Source organism: Egretta garzetta, unplaced genomic scaffold (genome assembly GCF_000687185.1).
Source record: "Egretta garzetta isolate BGI_Z169 unplaced genomic scaffold, ASM68718v1 scaffold178, whole genome shotgun sequence".
In the NCBI taxonomy this organism is placed as follows: domain Eukaryota; kingdom Metazoa; phylum Chordata; class Aves; order Pelecaniformes; family Ardeidae; genus Egretta; species Egretta garzetta.
In genome coordinates this window covers 1,120,786-1,145,056 of record NW_009260506.1, presented here as the reverse complement: position 1 = coordinate 1,145,056, position 24,271 = coordinate 1,120,786, and the positions used below count along the sequence as shown (strand labels likewise).

General features: G+C 40.6%; 1 protein-coding gene across 1 annotated transcript in view; it reads left to right on the top strand.

Annotated features, from left to right (window-relative positions):
- Positions 1-24,271, top strand: part of PTPRT (protein tyrosine phosphatase receptor type T) — a 350,381-nt gene that overhangs the window by 316,642 nt on the left and 9,468 nt on the right. Inside the window, exons 21-29 of the mRNA XM_035900121.1 lie at positions 2,190-2,277; positions 10,306-10,382; positions 11,287-11,323; positions 12,697-12,794; positions 14,585-14,701; positions 16,006-16,160; positions 18,665-18,800; positions 19,792-19,941; positions 22,844-23,017. Of these exons, the coding sequence (XP_035756014.1) occupies positions 2,190-2,277; positions 10,306-10,382; positions 11,287-11,323; positions 12,697-12,794; positions 14,585-14,701; positions 16,006-16,160; positions 18,665-18,800; positions 19,792-19,941; positions 22,844-23,017 (1,032 nt within the window). The remainder of the gene's footprint in view (positions 1-2,189; positions 2,278-10,305; positions 10,383-11,286; positions 11,324-12,696; positions 12,795-14,584; positions 14,702-16,005; positions 16,161-18,664; positions 18,801-19,791; positions 19,942-22,843; positions 23,018-24,271) is intronic.

The window sequence follows — 24,271 nt, the reverse complement described above, 5'->3', positions numbered from 1 at the left end:
GTGATCTCACCAAACAATTGTGCTGTGCCACCCATGTGCATGCAGTTACCCCAGTTTGTTCGTCTGGGGTGTATAACAGTAGGGCTATAAGGTACACCTCTGCCAAGGCAGTTTGTGTTCCTCACCAACCAGAGCTGTGCTTTCTCTCTTCAGAGGGGGATAGCTCTGTGAAAAGCAGAGATGTCTTTGGTGTTGAATGAGATGAAAAATGCTGGACTCTTAATCTTTGGAGGCTATATAAGGCAAATATAAAAACATCCATTTCAATGGAGAATTTCATGTTCAAATCACATGAAAGGATAAGGTTTGTTGAAAAGGGATTTATTGGACCTGCATGTATTTTCTTTGGCCAAGGTAGCTTCTCCCACATGGAAATCATGAGAAAGGATTTTCTTTTTTTTCCTTTTCCTATGGCTATGACTAGATGTCTAATGACTGTTGCTGTTCTCTGGTCAATCTGCTGTAATTTGATATTAGTGGAAAAATAAGGAACCTTTTTCCTCAGTCTTTGAAGATGAAAATGAACCTTCCTCACCTCTTTTCTTTTACTCAGAGATTTTTTTTGTTGTGTGGTTTGTTGGTTGGGTTGTTTTTGCTCAGGAGATGAGCTGCTATTTGGAAACTGCTGTCTGTAAAGGAAATATATGTGTGATCAAAGCCCTCACCAATTACAGAGTTATTACTCTTTCTCCTGGGCTTTTGAATAGGAACTCACTGTCCCTGTCTTTTGTCAGCAATGCTCGTGGCAGTGCTGCAGTGCCTGACATTTTCTGTCCTGGAACCCCTTTGGGGGAGATTCACAATGATCTGGTCTGCCAGGGGTTTGCTCATATGAAGTTTAATTGTAATGTCAGTGTTGTAGATCCTAATAATTGTGTCTCTCTGCTATTGCATTCAGGAACTGTAAGAGACCTGGATGGCTTGTGAATATGAATATAAATTCATTTTCTAGCACAGCTGTGTCAAACTACCTGCTGCTAGCTAAGGCAGATATGATACTACAATGATTGTGGTATAAAACCCGTGTAATTCCCTGGGGAACATAAATAATACAATTTATGATGTGGCTGTTGTTTTTAGTAATGTGGGATCATGTTAGGGAGTCGATCTTGGAGAAGGCAGATCTAGAAAGGCAATTCAGTGGGAGCTGTTCTTCTCCTCCCCTGCATTTTCAGCAGAAGTCAGGGCTAGGCTGGCTGCAGCTGACACCACCGGTTTGCAGATCATGGCTTTCCGTCCAGTTGTGACGCCAGCGATACGCAGGGACCTGGTGTCATTGCTGTTCCAGCAGCAAGCACTGCTGTGCCTGCTGCTTTGATCTGCTGGTGCTGACTCCCCTGACCATCCCCAGACGGGGAAGAGGGATCATCCTGCTTACATCCTGCTTAGAAGATGGTCCGGGCCATCTTCTAAGGAAGGCAAGGCCGCCCCTAAGCCAGATCAGTGACACTGAAAATACTTTGCCTTGAAAATCCTTTCCAGACGTGTCTCAAGGGGAAAGAGGCTCATTTGAGTGTGTTCAGAATAGTTATCGGACCAAGCCATAGGGCAGGGTAGCAGGGTGTGCTGCCAGTTTCCTTACCCCATCCTTTCTCAACTGTAAGAGCAGATTTTAGGAAAATGACTATTTATTTTCATACTTCATGAGCATGTTTTACCTCCATTTGCCTCTCTTCCTTACACATGATCTAAAACCCTGAGCTTTCTTTTTATTTTTCCCCAAAGAAAACCATTTAGTGGTTTGTATTGCAGCACCCCATTATTAATATAGAAACTGGTGAAACCACTGTACCTGTTTTCAACTTAAATATGAAGACTGAGCACTATGTTTCAGCCATCTGGGTTTTCTTAGAAGTGTAGGTATGTGAAATCTCCACAAACCCTGATCTACAGGGGAAATGAAGTTAACTTGTGACTGTGCAGCCAGAAACAAATTCCCCCCATCCTTTTAGATCTGAAGTAGCAGGAGGAAAATTATTCTTCGCTGGCAGAAGCCAAGAGATGCAAATGGTCTGCACCAAGCTCTGCTTTTTGCATTAGTGGATGTGCCCTTTCCTCAAGAACAGCTGTTCGCTTGGTTGACTACTGAATTATGCGGTGCCTGTATTTTTGCCCTGCTCAGTCATCTTAATCCACCTGAAGGCATTGGCCATATTTTTATAAACACTCCACTATTGTTTATTTTGCAGGCACTACCCGAGGGGCAGACTGCATCCTGGGATACAGCCAAAGAAGACGAAAACCGCAATAAAAACAGATATGGAAACATAATCTCCTGTAGGTGTAAATTCACATTAAACTGAACTTTCTGTAAGATTTTATATACATCCTGTGGAAAAGGGTGTGCTTGAGAATCTCACTAAAAGCTGGTTTACAGTGGTGAGCATTCAGTAGTTCAAGCTGTTTGTTACAGGCTATGTTTCTATGATTTTTTATTTTATTTTATGGTTTTTTAATTGTTTTACATAAATTCATTGCATGACTTTATGGGTTTTTACGCATTTTCTATCCACCTTGCTTTGTGCTTAATGTTTGTGATTTAAGGGCTAAATCTTTTTGTCAGATTTTCACAGTGGGTGATGATGCCCATTTTCTGTCCATTTTTATTACATAACCCAGAGCTTTCAGTGCCACAAATGAGACCACAAAAGGAAATGCAGATATATCAGGTTTTTAGATATGGATCAGAGATCAGATTTTCTCCTTCCTTGTGGTCAGTGGAACAGTTGCTGCTCATCCCCAGAGGGCTGGTTTGATGTTTGGGACAAGCTTAGATTCTGCCTCAGAATCACAATAAGGCAGCTGAAAAGGCACTAAAGTTTCTTAGTTTTACTTCTTTACTTCTTTCAATAACCAATTACTGTTGGTGTTATAGGAATATTGATACATCGCAGCACTGCAGGGTAGGACCCCATAAAACCTTTTAGGTCAGCTTTATTCTCCATCACGACTAAATTCACCTCTGTCTTTTTTTTATCAGATATTTGTGAAGCCTCTTCCCAATGCTCTCCAAAGTTGAGCTTTCCATGAGCTCTCCAGGCAGCTTAGCCCAGTGTTTCATTATTCCTTGTAATGACTGGGGAGAGGAGGTGTGAGAAGTAATTCTTTTTAAGGGCTGCTGCACAGCATCAAGTTGGAGAAGCCAGGCCTGAGACCATCAGCACAAGAAATAAGAATATAAATGAATGTGCCATAGATTTTCATGACTGGATAAATCTATAGAATGCTATATGAGCAAAATTAAGTCATGCTGAGTGATATATTTAGTACTGAATTTTTTCTCAGGTTAAATACATATTTCCTATTGAACAAACAGACTTTACTAAAGAATTAAAAAAAAAAATTGGCCACGAAGAAAGGTCATCTGACACGTAACTACTCCTCTCTTTTAAGACTTGAAAATAATTATTCATATAACAGTTTCGGGGGAATGGTGGCATAGAACAGCTCAGTTCAGGGACCCTACAGTAAAGATAAAGAAATCTGGAAATTAAGATCAGAAGTTTGTAAGCTCTGCTCTGATCCCACTTCTGCTGCTGGCTTTCTGTGTTGGTTGTGAGCAGGTCACCAGTTCCATCAGTCTTTGTTTTTCAGTGTGGAAAATGGAAGTGATAATACTGTATTACAGTTATTACTATATTACAGAGTATTACTGTTAGCGTGAAAATCATCTCCCTTAACTTCAGCTGCCTAAAAACTCCACCTTGTTCTAAGTTTCCTATGTTCCTACTCGGAAAAAGAGATACTTCCAGACAGACTTTCAATTTACCTGTCTATACATTTAGCTTAGATTAAATTTGTCTAAGACAGATGAATAGTCCAGCTGTTACAAATACACACTGGATTGAAGATGGAAGTGCTATAGTATGATATAAGGAAGGAAATGTGAAAGACTCTTTGTTTCTCTGTAAGATTCTGAGGAAGCAGTTGACATAATTTAAAAGTGGAGGTGAAAAAGGCAAGGCTGTTTGCGATAGCTACCATCTAATTTATGTTGAAGGTGGTCACAAAGAAAATGTTGAACTCCAAGTGAAATGTGAGAAGAAATTAAGGAAGCAAAATCGAGGAAGATAAACGGGGTATTATCTAAAGGGAGAGTGTTCACAAAGATGAATTATTGTCTAATGGAGAGTGATGTTAGCCTTTTAGCTATAAATATAAATACAGTAGCAATACAGGTAGGAGGTGATGCGCTTGAATAAGGGAATGCAAAATGTAATCAAAGCTAAGGAAGAAGTGTCTTCACAGACAAACATCAGAAAAGAAGCCCAAGTTTGAGGGCTGTTGGGAAAGATTTCAGAATGAGGTTGAGAGGGTGGAAAGGCATAGATAAGGAAAGGAAGGTGGTGAAAAAGGAAAGACGCTGAAGAGTTGAAGGTAAATAATAAAATGAGTGTTTCCTTCACTTTAAATATATAACAGAACAAAGAGCTTGAGGAGGAGACAGCAGCTCTTCTAAAAGACACCAAGGAGAATTTAGTAATGTGCAGTAAAGACTTATAAAACAGAGTGAAATCCTTGCTTCACTTTGAAGAGGCTAGGGAGAAGGAAGGGACGATGCCTGAGGAAGGAGCATGTAATTCATCGGATAGTTTGTAAAACCATTAGGAAATTATCAGTGGTATCACTGGCTAAGCCTTGAGCCAGACCCTACTGATGGGCGATGCTGGGCAACTTTCCTGAGTAAAGGCAATGACAGAATCCAGAACAGAGAATTGATAGCAGAGCTGAGAACAGCAGGAGACTAGTTCCCTCTGGGCAGATTATGAAAATGAGTTGTTCTCCGTGGGTACAAACTGTGCAAAAGCCAGAGCAGAGGAGGGGCACTAGGAAACGGTTACACCCTCAGCTGCTTTGTTGTGCTAGAATTGAAATTGCTGGTAAAACCCAGAGTATGTACTGGTTGTTCCTGCCAGTTTATTTGGCAAAAGGCTGCAGATGGCAATTAACATTATTTATTTAACCACAGCTAAACAAGAACAAGATATTGAAAAGTCAGGGTTTGATCTAACTTTTGTAACTGCTTCAGAGACTTTTGTTAAAATGTGGGTTTGTAAGCTCTTGCAATAAGTAGCACTGCTCAGTGAATCACAGCAGATTAGATCTTGTCTTTATGGCCTTCTGGGTAATAGTACACTTACAGGACTGTTTTTCTCAGCTCGCTGCTTTCCTGGGGCTGTATTAACATCGTGGCTCTGCACAAAAACCTAGTTCTTACTGCCAGCCCCAACATCTGCTGTTCTTACATTTGCAAATCAAAACTGCAGATGAGGCGAATCTGTTCATGGAGAGGAGATGCAAGAGAGCTCTAAGCTCTCCCATGCTTTAAACCCCAGCATTTCAGGGTTCCCTTCAGTCTGTAACACTGGTATGTTTTTGGAGAAAAGAAAAAGCTGAGGAGCAGATTTGGGGTCTGTAGGACCACAGAAATCCACTGTTGATGGTGGAAAGATGCACTGTAATTGCACAGATTTGCCATGCTGGAGGAAGTTGCCCTACCCAAACTTTTTATTATATCAGCAGAGTCCATGAGCTTTGCTCCCATGCTTTGGGTATAAAACCTGTAAACACAAAGACAGTTGTAGAGATGCAAGATTTTTCTTTGGGGGGCCAGTGTGGGTAGTGTATCCATTTATGTGCTGAAGTGAAATGATTTAAATATGTTTTAGGGCCTAGATATTGAGGCTTTCAAAACACATCAGCAAGTGGTTGTTAGGGGAGGGATGTTGAGCTTCTGTGGGTTGAGGCACAGCTGTTACATAGAAGAGAAAACATCCAGAGGCTATATGGGACTTTTGGTTCCATTCTGTTTCTCCCCACCTTGTCCAGATTTAGAGCCATTACACTATAAGAGAGTAAAAACTCTCAGATGAGAGCTGAGGACATAAAGACTCAAGACTGTGTTTTGCTTTGACTTATAGGAGAGCACTTTCTTTCCCTTTCTTTTCCCCCTTTACGTAATATTACAGGAGGTCAGTACTCACAGGAATGCTTGTACTGGTGCTACTTTAGACACATCCTCCCATCTGCAGTGGAGCATCTTCCCACTTAGGCACCGTGGTTTTATAGTTCTTTGATGGTCCGTTAAGAACTATTGAGTTGATGACAAAAGACAGTAGAGAAATTTGCTTCGTTTCCTTCATGCTCTGACTACCGTATGCTTTGGGCTGGAAGACTGTGAATTAATCAGAGAATTTTGTGGTGGAAGAGATGAACAGCAGAGAGAGATTAACGGAGCTTTCAGCTGAAATGCAGGTGGAGTGCACTTCTTGGCCACGGACAGGGATAATGCATAAAATAAAAAAAAAGTGCATGTCAGTATTGGATTTAGAATAGAAGTCTTTTGTCTTCCAAGCATTTTTATTCCCTGGTTTCATCTGTAGTGCCTCAACTCTTGCCTGTCTGTGCAGTGTCCATGGTATGTGATCCTGAGAGGGTGGGATATAACACACCTCGCTGTTACTCAGTTCTCAAGGCACAGTCCAGCACCAGTGGGACAAGAAAGGGGAGGACAGCATGCCTTGGGAGAGCAAATCATCCTTTTGTACCAGAACTGGGTTGAATGATTTCAAAAGAAGTCTGTATTTCTCCATTGATTATGTGGGGAACCTTGACAGCCAGTTTAGACTATCTGTGTAATATTTAGATGGTAAAAGTTGTGTGAGATTAATCCAGTGCTGGCGTCAAAATGAGATGTGGAAAAATTGCAATAATATTTCAAATGATCACTAATGGGAATTTTGACAGAAGTTTGAAACAATAACATTTTTGTGCTAAAATGGGAGCACAATGTTTTTCAGTGAAATTCTTGTCATTTTAAAAATCTGTTTTAAGACCAGTTTTGAGGCAAAGTACTCTTCATACAAATTTAGAGTTCTGCTAACTTGCATACAGACTATAGTAAACAGGGAGAAATAAAATAATTTCTACATTTGTGAAAGGATATTTCCATTTTTTGCAGTCCTGAATGTTAACAGACAGGCAAATTTTCTTCTATTTTCCCCTCCATTTTTAAAGTTTCTTATAATCCATTTGTAACACACGGTGATATGATGTCTGATAAATTTACAGAAGAGTTGAGTGGCACTTTCATTTCAGTGTGCCAAATATGTAGTCTCCTTGGCTGCTGTAGTCCAGGGGAAAGGGTTCAGAATCAGAAATAAATGCTGGCCATTGGGAGAAGATAGAGTGAAGATACTTGCTGTTCTTTAAAAAGTCCTTTAAAGTCTATAGAGGAAAAGAACCTAAGTACAAGATCATTACTGTTAGTAGCATAATAAGTTCATTGGCTTTTGCCACTCTCCATTTAAAAAAACCCAAACAAATAACTTCCAAAGTTTGGGCAGAAAAAGGAATTTACAAGGTAAGTTATTTCATGAACTTTTATTCAGACTGTGCTCCTAAATTTATGAACAAGATTCAAGGCACCATTAAGATAACATTAATATATTGTGTGCTTACCATATAGAATTAACTAGATCAGGTTGCTCAGAGCCCCATCCAACCTGGCCTTGAATGTTTCCAGGGATGGGGCCTCCACTACCTCTCTGGGCAACCTGTTCCAGTGTTTTACCACCCTCATTGTAAAAAATTTCTTCCTTACCTCTAGCCTGAACCTACCCTGTTCTAGTTTAAAACCATTTCCCCTTGTCCTAACACAGCTGGCCCTACTAAAAAGACGTTCCCCATCTTTCCTATAGGCCCCCTTTAGGTACTGGAAGGCCGCAATCAGGTCTCCCCGTAGCCTTCTTTTCTCCAGACTGAACCAGCCCAACTCTCTCAGCCTGTCCTCATAGGAGAGGTGCTCCAGCCCTCAGAGGGGGCTGGATATTTTTTTTCTGCTGCACTCTTCACATTCATAAGAGAAATAAATCTGCCACAGGAATGAACCTCTTTTTTGTAAAATATGCAATAAAATATTGTAAATTCTGTCCTCCTGAAACAAAGTTCTACTAAAAGTATTTTTCATTTGGTCTCAAAATATAATTGGACCTAAACCTGGATGTCTCCTTTTTTAAAGATATCATCATTTCCAGCAGTCACTTCTTCATTACTGTTCTTCACAAATAGAATAAACCATATTTGGCTTAAAGGGGAAAAAAAAAATCAGCAACACTTTTTACAGCTACAGACCATCTTTTCTTTATCCATAATTGTCCTAAATGCATAGACCTCTTCTGCAGTCTCCTTCTTGGGTCTTTCACATCTAGCTCCCTCAGGAGGAATTCATCCTGTCTTTTTCAAGTTTTTAACAAAAGAGTGGCTCAAAGAGCTGAAACTTAATTTTGGGGTTTGGTTCTATTAAATAAAGAGAGGCAGGTTCTTCCTTGAGGGTTATTCAGAGCACTTCAGCTGCACACCATGCATAGGCAGTGTCTTTGTCCCACTTAAAAAGTCTACCTGAGATTCTTTTCACGTGCCATTAGGGTCACTTTTGGTCTCATCACTTTTTAGTTCTATTGTTGCAAAAAGTTAAGACTTTCATAATGCTATGATATTGTGGCATCACAAGAGGAGTTAGCAAATATTCCCCTCCCAAACATTAGCTCTAGGGTTTTTTTACTTTGCTTTTGTTCTGTGTGATTCTTAACTAGCCTTAGTTTCCTGCCTTGAATTGCAAGTGTGAAATTGTCTGCAGGAGATTTTGTGTATTTCATCTAAATGTCCAGTTTAATCAGCTCTTTGTCTGTCTTTGTGAATTGCTCTAAGTATAAATTCTTTTGTTGTCTGTCGAACCACATGATTTACTGCAACTTCTAATGCAGTTGCCTTGAGTGCAGGTAATTGTCTAGAGTTGGGAACATCAGCACTCTGAGAAATATACCTACTTCCACTGCATCTACAAAGGTTGTATTTATTAATACAAATATAACAGAGCTTTTGATGGATTCACCTGCATAACCTGTTTTGAATGCAAATATGGAATTTGATAAATGCAGCAATGTGGTTATCTTTTTGGGGTGTGAAAATCTCATCCGAAGAATGAACAGAGTATGAGAATCATTGCTTTACATAATCAAATGAATATTTAGTATTTATCCAAATCTTGGTTTTCAGAACCACATGTACATCTGTCTTCACAATTATTATCTGATTCTACGTTTAATTAAGTGATGACTAAAACCCTTTTTGACTGAGTTACTGCAGAATCACACCTCATATTTTTATGTTTCATTGCTATGATTCTTTTTAATTGAATGTAAATCATTCATTAGGCCCGTATTTTGCAAAGTGCTTCTGAACATTAGTGCTTTATTGACTGAGAGCTAGGGTCTACAGAGCTGGTAGAGAGGAAATAAACTTCATGGACTCTGTATCATAATTCCTAAAAAAATCCTTTAAAAATGAGCCCAGCATGCCCAGCAGTGACCGCTGTAACCTAGTACCCTTTGCCAAGCGACTGGCCCTTAGATAGCAGTTCTGCAATTAATTGCATACCAGTGCTGGGATTGCCAGACCAAATCAGTTCAACAGCCCAGCTCACAGAGTATCTCCTTTGACAGAGCCCAGCACCAGCTGTTCCAGAGAAAGATCAAAATATTCCCTTGGTGGAAAATCATGACATAATCTGCCCTCTGGGGTAGTTCCTTTCTGTGTCTGAACTGTAGAGCGTGCTGTGGGATGAAAAGATTGATATCTATTATTTTATTGCCTTATCTAAAGTAACTTTGAACGTCCTCAAAACCATGAATATTTCTGATTTATTCTTTTTTAACACTGCCTTGATGCTGTTTTGTTGCTTTGAGTTCTGTGGGTTGCATAAAGGAACATTACTCTGATTTCCTTTGGTATTTCCTTTCATCTTTCTGGGTTTCCCCATTTCTCATTTGCCATTTCACCCTCCTTAATCTTTTATACTTCTGTTGTGACCTATGTATTTTTATCGTGATCTTGACTGTTTTAGCTCTTGCCTCAGTTTCCACAGCTCAGATGAAGCCAGGGAGGTGTTTACTTCCAAGAGTCAACATGGCTTTTGTGGATGGAGATACATCCTGCAAAGATCTGTCCCAAGACCCCCATACCAAGCAACATTTGTGGTCCGACTAAAGGCTCTATAAGGGTTATGGTGACAGCAGTGAATTTAATGAACACAAGAGTATGAATGAACACTAACCTAAGGATCTAAACTTTACATCTTAAACACAAAAGAAAGGGCTTGTAGGAACAGGAATACCTGTGATACTCTTTCTTTTTTTGTTATTGTAGGTATTCAGTTACCCACCTGCAGGAATTGGCAGATAAAATAAAACACTTAGAAACTCCTCTTTATCGTTACTGTCACTTTTTTTTCTTTCCTTCTTTCAGATGATCATTCAAGAGTGAGATTGCAGCTGCTGGATGGGGACCCTCACTCTGACTACATAAACGCCAATTACATAGACGTAAGGCTCCTGGACGTTCCCGCTGTGACAAACACTCCTGCTGACAAGTCTGCTTATGAATTTGGTGCATCTGACATAGGGACGGACTGCTGATCTGATATGAATGATAGCTGAACATTATACAAACATCATGTCATGACAAGGAGAAGGTTCTCGGTCTCCAGTTGATTCTGTCTGACCAGTCTGGACAGATGGAGATTTCCTATGTTTGACAGATCCACCAACATAAGTGGAATGTGGGCTAAATGACATATACAGAAATCAGTATCGGCCCCTTGCAATAGCATTAGTAGATATCTGAGACTTATCAACTTCTTACAAGGTTGCAGGGCATGTAAATAGATTGACTTTTTTTTTTTTTAGTGCTATAAAATAACATTCAAAAAGCAGCCTCCCTCACACACACAGAATGATGAAATGAACACACACTTCTTGTATGCATCTCCTAAATCTTAGCAACATGACAGTGTTCAGAAGAGTTTCTTTAAGGGATGAAAAATACACCCAATAAAGTTACATAAGACTGATGTGCAGCATTTTCATACAGAGGGAAATGCATACCTTTCTTTTTCAAACAAGAAGGTGCAGCAAAACGCTGCCTATTAGTTCTCAGAGTTGCCCACGTTAGTCACAGGACTTGTGTTTCTTTGAGGAGATAGTGATAACTGCTCCATGCCTGATTTCTCTGTAGCATGATGAGATCTTATTACTCAGCCTGAGCGAGATACCATTACTTCAAAATCTCATAGGGCACCCTACTTGCCTGTCATCATTCATTCAATCACCACTGTTAGTACAGTGTGAAGAGTGCAGCAGTAGTTGGTACCTGGAAAGTATAAAATGCATGGCGTGCTTTGCCTGAGTTATGAGCTTGCAGATCGTCACATATTTTCTTTTTTTCCAGGGCTACCACCGGCCTCGCCATTACATTGCAACTCAAGGCAAGTTCATTCTTGTATGTCTAAATATTTGTAAAACCACTGCTGTTTTAAACTGTTGTAAGAGCTATTTATAGTGTGACATCTTCTGTTTTGGGAAGCATATGAAAACTTGGTATAGGGGCACAAAAGGGAAGGGTATAGAATGTTCCAAGATCTTTAAGGCACTCAAACACAAAACCTCAGCTACAGGAATGAAAAATGCTACAGACTTAGAGGTGGCAGTACAATCTATAATGTGCCCTTTGTGCATGAAGTATGAGATTAGAACTAAAAGGGACTTTAGGGATCTTGGGTTTACCTTCTGGAATGAAATTGCTTGAGGAGGGCAGTATGAATAAGCCTGTGACTGGTGAAATTTTGGTTACTGGGAACTAGTACGAAATGTATTTGAGCACCACCTTCCGTAAGTTAGTTGGTGAGTTTCCTATGCCTTTAGGGAAAAGAAAAAAAGAAAGACAATTCAATATTGAGGGTTATCCATGTTAGAGGGCAAATCTCCCTACTCCTGTTCTTTAGAACAGGGTGCTGTTTTCCTGCATCACTGGCCAAAGTCTTATGCCATGACCACTTCCTCTACCGTTAATTGTCCTCATTTTTGTGCATTCCTTACCTGCAAATGTGATGTTTGTAGAAGTGACTCTATTTTTAAATTCTGATTTTGACTTCATTGCTGGCTTGTCCCTATTGAAAGAGTGAAAATACATATTAGAATAAAACTGGCATTTGAGGATGTACAGGTATAGGGAATGCAGCAAGGCAGAGAGCATGGAGGATGGAGCATGGGCAGAGCGGTGAAAGGAGTCTGTGGGAAGATTTCATCTACAGTGTAGAACAGAGGAAGGAAACAAGATCAGAGGGAGGCTTTAGTCTAATAAACTTCTTGTGAGTACTGGCTCTTTGGCTGTTGGATCCTGAACTTTTTCTCTCTGGGGGAACCTCAGAAAAGGGCTAATTTCTGCATGTTTCCTTCCTCCTTCATAACTAATAAATATTAAAGTGTGAAATGGAAAAATTTTAGTGCTACATCAGCTACAAATTTCAATACAGCCTTAATTACAGAGTCTCTATAGGGTGCATCCATGTCCCGTCTCTTATACATGATTACCTATTGGAGCCATCTCCACTATTTACAATACAGCCATCACCTCTGTTTCCAGCATGCTAGAACATTAAATACCCCCTGTGAGAAAGTGTCCGATCTCTTAAAGAGCTCCAAGCTGTTCGTGTCTGTAAGCCTGAATCACAGCGGGATGCTTTGAAAGGGAGAATAGGATCCTTCGGGAGCAGGGCAATGGCTGGGGAACAGCTGAAAAGAGTTGTTGGCATTCAGTACACTCTCTTAAGATGTCCTTTTGTCTTTTCTCCTGCCCCAGGGCCGATGCAAGAGACAGTGAAGGATTTCTGGAGAATGATTTGGCAAGAAAACTCTGCAAGTGTTGTCATGGTCACCAACTTGGTGGAAGTGGGAAGGGTAAGGGTACCACTTTCCCAACTTATAAAGCCAAACCCGCACTGGGTATTAACACAGTGCCGCTGTTCAGGCAAGCTCAGCAAGTGAAATTCCTTTTGCTTACTGTAGTAAGGGAATGAATTAAGCCACTCTGGGTTTTTCTCTAAAATGCTAGATCTTGTAATACTTAGCTGCTTCCCTTCTAGACTAATAAGGATCGTGTTCCTGGTGTAAGTCTCAGCTTTAGGAGAGTTATACAAATTTATGCTAGCTGAGAAGCTGCCTCCTTTTTTAGTACAGAAGGAAAAATGTACTTCTGTAATAATTATTCTTTATCTGTATAATTTCAATACTTCTCTATTCCCAAAAATCCAGAGGGGCAAGAAGGTACAACTGGTGTTCAAACTATCAAAAGAGCTCTTTAAATGACAGTTCAAAGCCTAGAGTTTCCAATCACTTCAGAAGATCACTGTTCCATGGTGGTATGAGACGGGCCAACCAGCAGTGTTGGCCTCCTCAACACCCACCACTTCACTTTCTTGGACTCAGATGAACCAGAAGTCCCTGTGTCAGCACAAGGCAATTGCCAAGGCCAAGATGGGAGCAAACATGAATAAATAAAGGGAGAAAGAAAAATAAAAGGAGCAGGCTAGACTTTAGGGAATAAGAAAAAGCATGTCTGGGGTGGCTTTCCCCAGCATATTCTTCCCACTCCTGGTAGTCTTTGCTTTAGGGACATTCTCAGCCAGAAATGGGAGCTCTTAAAAAATTTTGTCCTGATGTTTGTCACCTTCCATTGCTTTGGTACTAAGAAAAAACTGAATGACGGTTTACTCACATCCATTAGTAATTCAGCTGCTTTGTATTTGATTTCCTTTAGACTTCATGGTTGAATGCCAGCCAGTTATATTCATTTATTGTTTTTTATTCTATTTTAACTTCTGCTGACACTTCAGTTTGAAATACATGTCTATGTGTAAAAAAACCCCAACAAACCTACACTAATCACATTTAATATTTATAAAACCCCCTCCAATTATGACTGGAACTGAAACATGAAACCTGCTTTGCAGTAGCTAATTGCTTCAGCTTTTAGGTGCTGTTCCACTCTTTTATGCTAGAGCATTTAATAACTTGATAGGCTTTGTTAGCCTAAATATCCCTTCTAGAGCTTCACAGCCTTGGCTTCAATTTCTACTATTAGTTTTGCACATGGCTTCTAGAAGTGGCTAAGCTTGGGATATGTTTACATGACCAGGAGATTTCTTTCCTGAGCCCTAGCTGAGGCCTGTCACAACTGGTAAAATGTCAGTTTTGTGTCCACATCTGTAAGGAAAGCTTAGAGTCAAACAAATGTAATGTGTCAGCAGGTATCTCACAATCCCTGTGAACTGAAATTGTTTGGCTAAACAGAGGAAGTTCAGAATTACAGTAGAGATACCAAGAGCATAGATTTTTCTCAAAAGGGATGGTGGTAGTGACTGCCAGGTATTCTGTAATGCTAATATACGGTCAGGGTGTACATGGAAATTTAAAGAAGACTATCTTAAAGAAGAAGAGCTAAATGAAACCCTTTTATTTATATTCACAACTGAGGAAACTGAAAAAAAAGAATCCTCCCTGTGGTTTCTATATATGGTAAAGAAATTTTGATCTAATTTCTAATTGATCTAATACAGCTAATTTTGACGGTCTGTACATCAGAAGAAAGCCCAATTTGCATTGGCTTCAGCTTGAAAGTGGAGTAAAATATAGGTCAACTCTGACTCAACTTGAGCTAGTTTCTCTCAATATTTTCTATTTTGCCCCAGGTAAAGTGTGTTCGATACTGGCCAGATGACACAGAGGTCTATGGAGATATTAAAGTCACATTAATTGAGACGGAACCACTGGCAGAGTATGTCATACGCACATTTACTGTACAAAAGGTAAGGAAATCTTCAATCAGCTGAAATTTTGATACAAAATTAATTTGTGGACAGAAATGTGAACTCTGGGAAACATACACAGAATGCTCTTGAAGATGGGAGCTGTTACTATTTGGACAGGTTTCACTTCAGAAACCTAAATTTTTCACAGAGATGCCAAGTTTGGACAAATTATTTTAAATTAACATCTTGATGTAGCCACAGAAGTAGAATCCACAATGCATGAAGTTTAAGTGCATCCAGAAGCCAGCAGATAGTTGATAGTATGCCAGAAATAGCTGTCATTGGCAAATTACAGCTGAAAAAAGGTATCAGTTAAAATGAATGCCAGGTAGGGTCCCCTTTCAACAGAAATAAAAATAAAATAAAGAGTATAAAAATTATCCCCAAATTGTCAGGATTTGGAAGATTTTTCTTACATGTAATTAGAAATTGGAAGTCTAAATATCAGAGTATTCCAGGTCTGCCCAAATTACTCCTCACCTAGAAAATGGTTTTAAAGCTTTTCAGAAATTCCTGCTAAATGAACTTCAGCCACACTGGGAATATTGTTCCTGTTTTCTAATACATCAGCTCCATAATTCATTAAATCAATGAAAAACTTGGTAAGAAATGCTAATGCCAGAGTCTGAGAGGTTAGAGGACCTGCTGCTGGCTTGCACCCTACGTTTCCTGTATGGTGTCACAGCTAACAGACACTTCTGTGTTACCCTTCTGTATATACCCTAGGGTATATACAAGTGGTGTCAGTTTTCATGAACCAATAACTTGGTCTTACCAGAAGGCCTGGGTACCAGTTGCTGCCCTTTTCACCACCAGCTGTAATCTCAAACTGAGATTTAATTGGTAGGAGAGGGCAGAAAATCTACCTTTTCTGGGGCATGCCCACTCTGTAGGTGTTCATTCCCCAAGCTGTTGCTTCAATGCTTCAAAAAGGACTTAAGAGTGACTTCTGGGGGATTTATGGCAATAGCAGCAAAGGAGGCTGGATAAGTGCAGCCACGGCATGCTGGGACTGAAGTCACCCTGTAAAGTTCCTGATCATCTGGGTTTGAACTCTTAAGAAGTTTGAACGAGGAGCTGGTGTTCACCTTCAGAGACCTCAGTTTTATGTTACCCACTTCATTTGTACTTGGGAGTTCAGCTTGAAATCTCTCAGAGTGAAAAGTGGTGCAGGACATGTTCCCGTGTATAATGAGAGCTAAATGCTTGTTCCGCCCTCTGCGTGAGGGAAAGGAGCAGTGATCAGAATATGCTGATTGCAGTCTGATGGAAGAAAAATAGAGGCTGTGTTGTCTCCTCAGAAAGGCTACCATGAGATCCGAGAGATTCGGCAGTTCCATTTCACCAGCTGGCCAGACCATGGGGTTCCTTGCTACGCCACAGGCCTCCTGGGCTTCGTTCGTCAGGTGAAGTTTCTCAATCCCCCAGAAGCAGGACCCATTGTTGTGCACTGCAGGTAGGCAAATTCTTTGTCTGAGCCTTTTCTCCAACAGCTTTTTCAGCTTTTTTCCTTTTTTCTTCTCATCTGGCAATAATCAACTACATTTTGTTTGTTTAAGAGTATAATTTCAGGGCCTCATGGGGAAACAAAGTGGAATTTGGTTTTCTTTTCTAAAGTGGCAGCTCTGGAGCTTAGCTGCCATGAATTGGAGATGATATAAGTAGGTCAAAGAGGGCCATTTGAATGTAGAAGGCTCTCTGGTGGCCTATACTCTCTTAGATGCTCATAGCAGAGCTGGGAAGATGGTAAATATCTGGGACAGCCATTCCAGGCATATTATCTACCACAAACCTCACGTGGCAGAAGGGATGATGCCTACAAAAAGACAGGGTTGCCAACAGGGAATTCCAAAGCAACCTTGCTTTTCTTTACCCACATACAGTACACTTCAGCTTTGTACCAGCATCAATCCCAAACATGTCTTCCTGGGTCTGGGTCTGAGTGCCAGCTATTGTGCATCTTGGCCTCCTCAAAGCCCAGGAGCTGGATTAAGAATATAGGAATTCCTATTAGGAATGTAAATAGACTGAAAACCTGCCCAGTGCCTTCCAGCTAGTAAATAAAAGGGGAATGCCTGAGGAAATGTCACTGCTTGGTTTACAGCCGTGAAAATTCTGACTGTTGTATCACGTGCTTGCTAACTCTCTGGGTGCTGCTCTTACTGGTGAGGGCTCTTCTGCACTGTTTTCTTCAAAATGAGCTTAAAGCCCTGTTGTGCAAGGCACTATATATGAATATGTAGGAACATGTCCCTGACATGAAGCACTAACAGTCTAAGGTGTGGTCAGCCATGCTGCTGGTGGTGGGAGAGCAGACACACACACACGCAGACTGGCATCAGAGTTAGATGACTTCAAATGCAAGGGAAGACATTGCTACAAAACCAGAACTTGGGTTTGTAGCAGCTACTTCTGCAGTGTTTGGGCCATAGCTCAGGGTATGTATTCTATAAAGGAGATGCGGCTGGAGCACAAGCTGGAGAGCAGAGCCGGCTATCCCAAAATCTCACCCCTAATCAATCCACAGGCAATTACCTCTAAGTGCCATGCTGTGTGTTCAGGAAGAGAGAGAGAATACATCCCACAACCACTTTAAAAAGGAAAATCAATTAAATCTTACCTTTTCAAAACAGTTTTGGGTTGAGGTTGTGTGTGTTTTGTTTTGTTGGGGTTTTTAGCAAGCAATGAATCAGTTTTATAATAAAATACATAAGCCTGGTGAGCTGGCAGAAGGGAATTCATTCAGAGCTCGGGGCCTGGATTTTCTACCTTGGTGCCATCACATGGGTCTGATCCTGGAAGGAGTCTGAACCTGATTCATTGTCACCAAGAAAGCAAGGAGAAATTTTTCATCCTTCACATTTTAATGAATAAATGCCATTTCCTCTCTGTTATTTATCTGCTTTTGAATTTTAATGACTTGCTTTAAGTGGTAATTACCAAATTCTCCCTACCGATGCCTGGCTGGATAATATCACTGTTCGATATTTATGAAGTGCCAGGATCCTCTAAATATAGAAATGTTATAACTATTTGTTAAAAATCTGAAAAGCTGAGAGATAAAGGGAGAGGAAATGCCACTTATTCATTAAAATTCTGCAAATGAAAAATATCTTCTCTCTATTCAGCAGTTGATTAATCTGATCCATTAATTTATGGTCATTCAAATCTCCTTGCTTTTGGCTCTGCTGGAGTTTTCATGCAACTGAAGTTTCCCTGATTTGAGCTGAGTTTTCTCTTCTTCTTTCGGAGTAATGTGAAAAGACGTTCTCCTCTCTCTATCCTTCACACCTAAACAGCTTGGATGATTTCCCAGGAGGGAAGGCGGACACAGTGACAACACAGTTTTGCAGGAGATGGTCCAATTCTCACAAGCAGCGGGGGCTCTAAACTGAAGGTTTTGAGTAGCCTCAAGCTCTTTTCTCGATAATTTTACAGTCCACCACTTGAAATCACTCTCCTCGGGACTCAAACTCCTCCATATCAAAAAGGGAAAAGAAATGTTTGAGGTGGAGGAGGGAGCTCCTTCCACCATGCCCACTTGAGTAAATGTGTGCATGCCTTTTAAAGAGTCCTATGGAAGAAAATGTCTGTAATTGTGTCTATTCGCAACCTGGAGGCTGCTCTCCTACATCCTGTGTGATGAGAGCTGTGTGAATGGACCGACCTGCAAAATCATAATGATTATTTTAGTAATTTTTTGTTGATGTTCAAGAACACAAAGATTTTTTTCCTGTTACCTGGTTCCATTTCCCTTTCAAGAAGCATTATTTCACCACATTCTCTTAAATCCTAAGCTAATTTAGCTACACACAAAATCACCCCAACAGGGAGAGGGGAGCAGCTTCCAAGAGAAGACAGCTGTGCCTGTGCTGCAGTTATTTTCTCCTCCATAGAGTCCTGCCTCTCCACGGTCCCTTGACCATGCAGACCCTCACAGGTTTTTTTTCTTTTTTTTAGTGCTGGGGCCGGGAGAACAGGGTGCTTTATTGCCATCGACATCATGCTTGACATGGCAGAGAACGAAGGCGTGGTGGATATATTTAACTGCGTGCGAGAGCTGCGATCCCAAAGGGTCAATTTGGTGCAGACGGAGGTAGGAGCCAGCAGGTCTCCTCTTATGATGTACTGCTTTTCTGTCAGCTTCACCACTCAACAGGAGCCCAGCAATTCATTAAGTCAACACTTGCTTGCTCTGCGATGTGATTATACAGAACTTTCAGTGCCTAAACATGTCCAGATGTGCACCAAATCACATTCACTGGCAGCTACTCGGGGCCTCTAAGACAGGAGGGCAAACCTTGAAGTTTAGGTCTTAGCATTGCTGATTAATTTTATTCTCATACTAGAAAAAAGCTAGCTCCTGAATCCTCTCATGACTCATTCATAGGTATACTGCAGACTCCAGTAGTACCTAGTTCATATGAATTGCAAGATAAACAAATGAAATATCCTTTATTCAAGCTTTGAGTGCTGATTAAGCAAGCTGCTCCCTCACGTAGCATCTAGCAGCTGCACAAACTTCTATGGCACTGTTATCCTGCTGCACAAGTTTTATGTATATGCTTCAATGCCTTCCCCTCCTGAGGGACAGGACAATAGCTTGGAACAGAGAAGGGCTTTTAACTTTGTTGGACTTCTCATATTTAGTTCAGGGAATGAACTTTACCTGGAATACCAAGAATCCAGGGGTTTTAAAGAGACAGATGGAGCAGACCTGTTGGTACAGTTGTTTCTCTGGTGTTATCATAGGTCCAAAGCACGGTCTATTCCTGACCATTGCCTTATGATTGTGAACAGAAAAGCATTACACTCAGCCCAGCCCCATTTTGTCCCAGTGTTCGTGAGAGTGGTGACTTCCCATTTTACTTGTAAATTTGAAAGGAATATATGAGACCTCACATTCAATGATGGATGAAATATGCTCACAAAGCTGTCACATAGCACACTGTGTAATTTGTCTCCACATGAAACAGAGCCAAATATGCATACCGGGCATGATTTAAGAAAAAAAAAAAAAGCAGCATGATATTTCATGATCTGTATTGAAAATACAATTTTAATATCTTCTCCCCTCCCCTGTGCAGGAGCAGTATGTATTTGTCCATGATGCCATTTTGGAGGCATGTCTCTGTGGCAACACGGCCATTCCAGTTTGTGAGTTCAGATCCATATATTACAACATCAGCAGACTAGATCCACAGACCAATTCCAGCCAGATAAAAGATGAGTTTCAGGTAATTTCATATATCTCAGTCATTGCAGTTGGTGTGTTGAAGGTGTTTAATCAATTTCTATGTGTTATTTTATGATTTCCAACAGAGCAGAGAAGGGGAGCACTGAGCCAAGGTCTGATTTCAGCTGATTTTTGTTGGTTTACTACTGGATCAGACAGAGATTTGTTTTTGAGCATGGACTTTTCAGCCTTCGGCAAGCAAAAAATTTCCCCATCACTTCAGTAGAGCAAGGGTACTAATTTTCACACATAATGTTGTACTTCTCATTTCAACAAATATTCTGTTGTTCATTTTCTTCCATAATTTATGCAGAAACATTTATGCCTCAAGGTCCCTTATTATCCGTTCTTGTGGCTCATATGCTGCTTCTGAGTCTTGACAATCAACTTGTTGACATCCTTCCATACAAAGGAGAAAGTGAGCTCAGTGAGCATTCCTGTCTCTATTACTAGTTTTCAATTAATTGAATCCCTCAGTTCACTGTGTCTGTTTTGCCAAGTACCTGGTGGTAAGAACTGAAATGATATGTAGTAAAACTCGCACGTGCTAGAGTAGCACAGTTTGCCTGGGGCAAGCAATGAAATGGGGACCCCTCCTTCCAACTTTTGATATCATCATTGCTTATCTCACCCTAATAAATGGGCTTGGGACACACAAGCCATGAGCCCTGTGCAGATGTACCTCTTGCACAGTAGAAAACTCACCCTGCAGAACAGTGAATGAGGCTTTCCAATCTTATTCCCCATATAGCTGTAAATCCGGTTAGGATTTTTCAGCCAACACCAATGTATAGAACAAACATAATACTGTGGGAAATTTGGGGCAAGGTGAGTTTGATGGGAAAGAGAGAGACCTCTGCTATTTGTTAAGAGGCCATTCTTCTTAGCAGTAAAAAGATGGAGATTCCTTTAATTGCAGGAAATTCCCACTTCCTTTCCCAGCAAAGTATCTTTTGCAGCAAGAGAATGTCTTTTGGGAGCCCCAGTCTGAGTCAGACGCCTCTTTTCCTCCCTCTCTATGCAAAGGGAGAAAGTGTGGTTTTTATCTGAAACCTTACAGGGAATCATCAGGGTTGGTATAGTGAGATAAAGAATGTGGATCCCAACTGATGACAGTTCAATTAAAAAAAAGATCTGGTTTTATCAAGTGATATCAGATCTTTAAAGTGTTTCTGATTCTAGATGCTTGGCACGAAGGAGCCAAAGCCTAACTTCATCAAATGCTGTTATGCTATTAAAAAAAAGTCACTGCTTGCTGGGCTTATTTTGTCATGATATGAGACAAGATTTGTCGCCTGCGTGTGCTTGTTCTTTTGAGCTGCCAGGGGCTGGCAACTCCTGTGGGAAGGAAATGTTCCACTGTACTTTGCATAAGAGGTTCATTCTCTGTCTGGTTGTAGAATCTATTTTTACAGGATTTTGGCTCAGAGCATTCTTCAGCCCTAATTGTCTGGATTTAATGCAAAAGACAGTATCTTTTGCTACAATCTTTATGGACCAGTTGATCTAACTATAGATCTGTTGGTACAATTTGTATTATTTAGGTCCAGCTGGCCCTCAGGTATGGCTGGATCTATTTCTCATGCACTACACATTGTCTGAACATGCAAAAGCTCATTCTGGAGAGTTTTTGTAATCTGAATAAGTACAAAAACAAGGGAGAGAGGGGAAGGGCATAAAATAGACAGGAGTAAATCACTAACAAGTTATCTGCCTAATTATCTGCACTGTCAGAGATCTGAGATTTCATGTTTCTTCCCCAGCCAGTCTACCTGCCTTCCATCTCTAGACAAAGGGGTTTTTATTTTAGAACCTGCATAATTTAGGGCAACTATGTTATTTCAAATTTTATATTTTGACACATTGCTTTATCTTGGATTGTTTGACCCTCCTCTTTCCTCCGTTCATAACCTCTCTGTGGCAGAAGTCAAGCTCTTTGTAAGAATTTTTGGTCCCTAAATATTTTGTGTTCCTCTGATAGCTGGCAAGGAATTCACTGTATGCCTGCATGGTCTTGGCTCTGGAAGAGGACACATAACAAGTGAAAGTAGAATGACATCAGGTAGCCACCAAGCTACCATGACTTAAGCAATAGTGTTAAGATGCATTCACTTTGATTTGCTATTTTTGATCCCTGCTGACCAACCTGGGCTGGTTTGTGAGGAGGCCTCTGCAATGGATAACACAAAAGAAAATTAGATTTAAATAGATATGGTCTGTCAAGCTGTGGGAAAGACGGGTAATGGTAAAAGACTGACAGCAATATCCCAGAGATAAGGTATGACTATGTAAGTGAAGCATCCTATGCTTCACCTAAGAGGTGAACCCAAACCTAAGAGGTTTTTGTATGCATTGTTAAGATAAATCAATAGTTTGACTGAGGAATCACTGGAAGATTTGAGCCCAGTCTGATCTGCTGGACAAGCCAGGTCAATACTCAGGGTACTTCTGCACAGGATCCACTTGAAGAGGGAAATGGATGCATGCTTCCATGGTAGGGATGGTAGAAACACGAGGAGATCTCACTTCATGACCAGGTCAAAGCCGCAACTTGTACCTGTGACAGCTATTTCCAACCTCTAGGAAAGAACAGAAATGGTATCTCACTGCTGTGGGGTTTTAGAGTTGGAAATTGTTGGAAGGTGTGTAATGCCCTCAATTTATGCTGGAGCTTACAGTGTTTGGAAGAGCACCTAAGGACGATGTGCAAAATACAGTGTATTATAACAGCAACAAGCTGCTCAGTGCTCCTTCTTTTTCATTCTCTGGGATCCCAAAGAGCGTCTTGTCTAAGTAACTTCAAAATAAATGTATTGTGCAGGTGGTATCCTTTTTGGAAGTAAATTCAAAGACACTCAGCCTGCTTTTTTCTTTCTTTCCCTTCTTCCCTCCCTCCTTCACAGACTCTCAATATTGTGACACCGCGTGTTCGGCCAGAAGATTGCAGCATAGGTCTTTTGCCAAGGAACCATGACAAGAACCGCTGCATGGATGTGTTGCCCTTGGACCGGTGCCTGCCTTTCCTCATCTCGGTGGATGGCGAGTCAAGTAACTACATCAATGCTGCACTCATGGATGTAAGCAGAACTGCACTGCCCCCACTGATCCTAGTCAGCATCAAGTTTATTAATTCTCAGGGGACTTTTCTGGAAGAAAGCGATCCAAAGCAAAAAACCTTTTTTACCTGAAGTTTCTGGGTCTGACATCTCCAAACTGAGCAAAGGCAAACAAAAATGTATCACTTAGACCATGATTAGCACACTACCATTGCAGTTCTGCCTCACATTGGTGGAAAATTTTTGACAAAGAAATTAATGAGCATGCAGTCTGAGAATTTATTTTAGGCAGATGGACAAAGAAGTGGTGGGACAACTCTTCCCATACATTGGTTGTCGTATAACTTGGAAGAGAAATGTTCCCCAGGAGCTGCCAGATCAGCTCTTTGAAAAGAATAATTTGCAGTGTGGAACAAGTGATTTATTTTTGCTTGTGCAGTTAATAATATGGGAGTACAGGGATCAGATGTGCAAAATACTTCAAGGCTGAAGGACATGAGTTAAGCTGATGTGAATCTGTCTGAAGGCATTTTCCCTTGCTTTGTTTATAGGCTAGAATCCCACAGCACAGGACATTTGTATAGGGTGAATTGTGTTGATGGTTTCTTTTTGCTGTGGTGCCTAACTGTCTTTGGACAGAAATGTCTTTAAAGCAGCTAATTACTGTGGTTGGAATATGTGTAAATGTGTGATCCAGGGTGAAATGTCATCATTTTTTCCCTAGCAATGTTGGGGTTGGTCTTTTTTAATTTTGTCTCTTCTTTCAGTCTTTGGGGAACAATGATACTACTGCATTTAAGAGGTTATGTCAAATGGTCATAGAATTAATTTTAGATTTTTTTCAGAAAGATTGTGATGTTTTCATGGTAAATATGCCTAAGGAAACTTTTTTTTTTAAAGTGCATTTTGTGCTTTTGCAGATCTGTAGAAGCACGATCAATTCATATCTGGTTTCTTGGGGACTGGGAATGTGTTTGCACATTTCAGCCCTCATTACCTCCAAGCACTTTGCTAATACTTGTATTCTTCCCCACAGATTTCCTGATAATTAAAAGGTTTTGTAGGCAAGGAATTTTTCACCTGCCATTGAAATTCAGTCATTATGATGTTCTCTAGCTCTTCTTTATCCTTCCACAGAGGAATCATAGAATGGTTTGGGTTAGAAGGAACCTTTAGACATCATCTAGTCTAACCCCCAATCAGCAGCTTTTGAGGGGAAAAAAAAAAATTCAGAGAGGGCAACAGCCAAAATCCCATATTTTCATAGGCATTCCT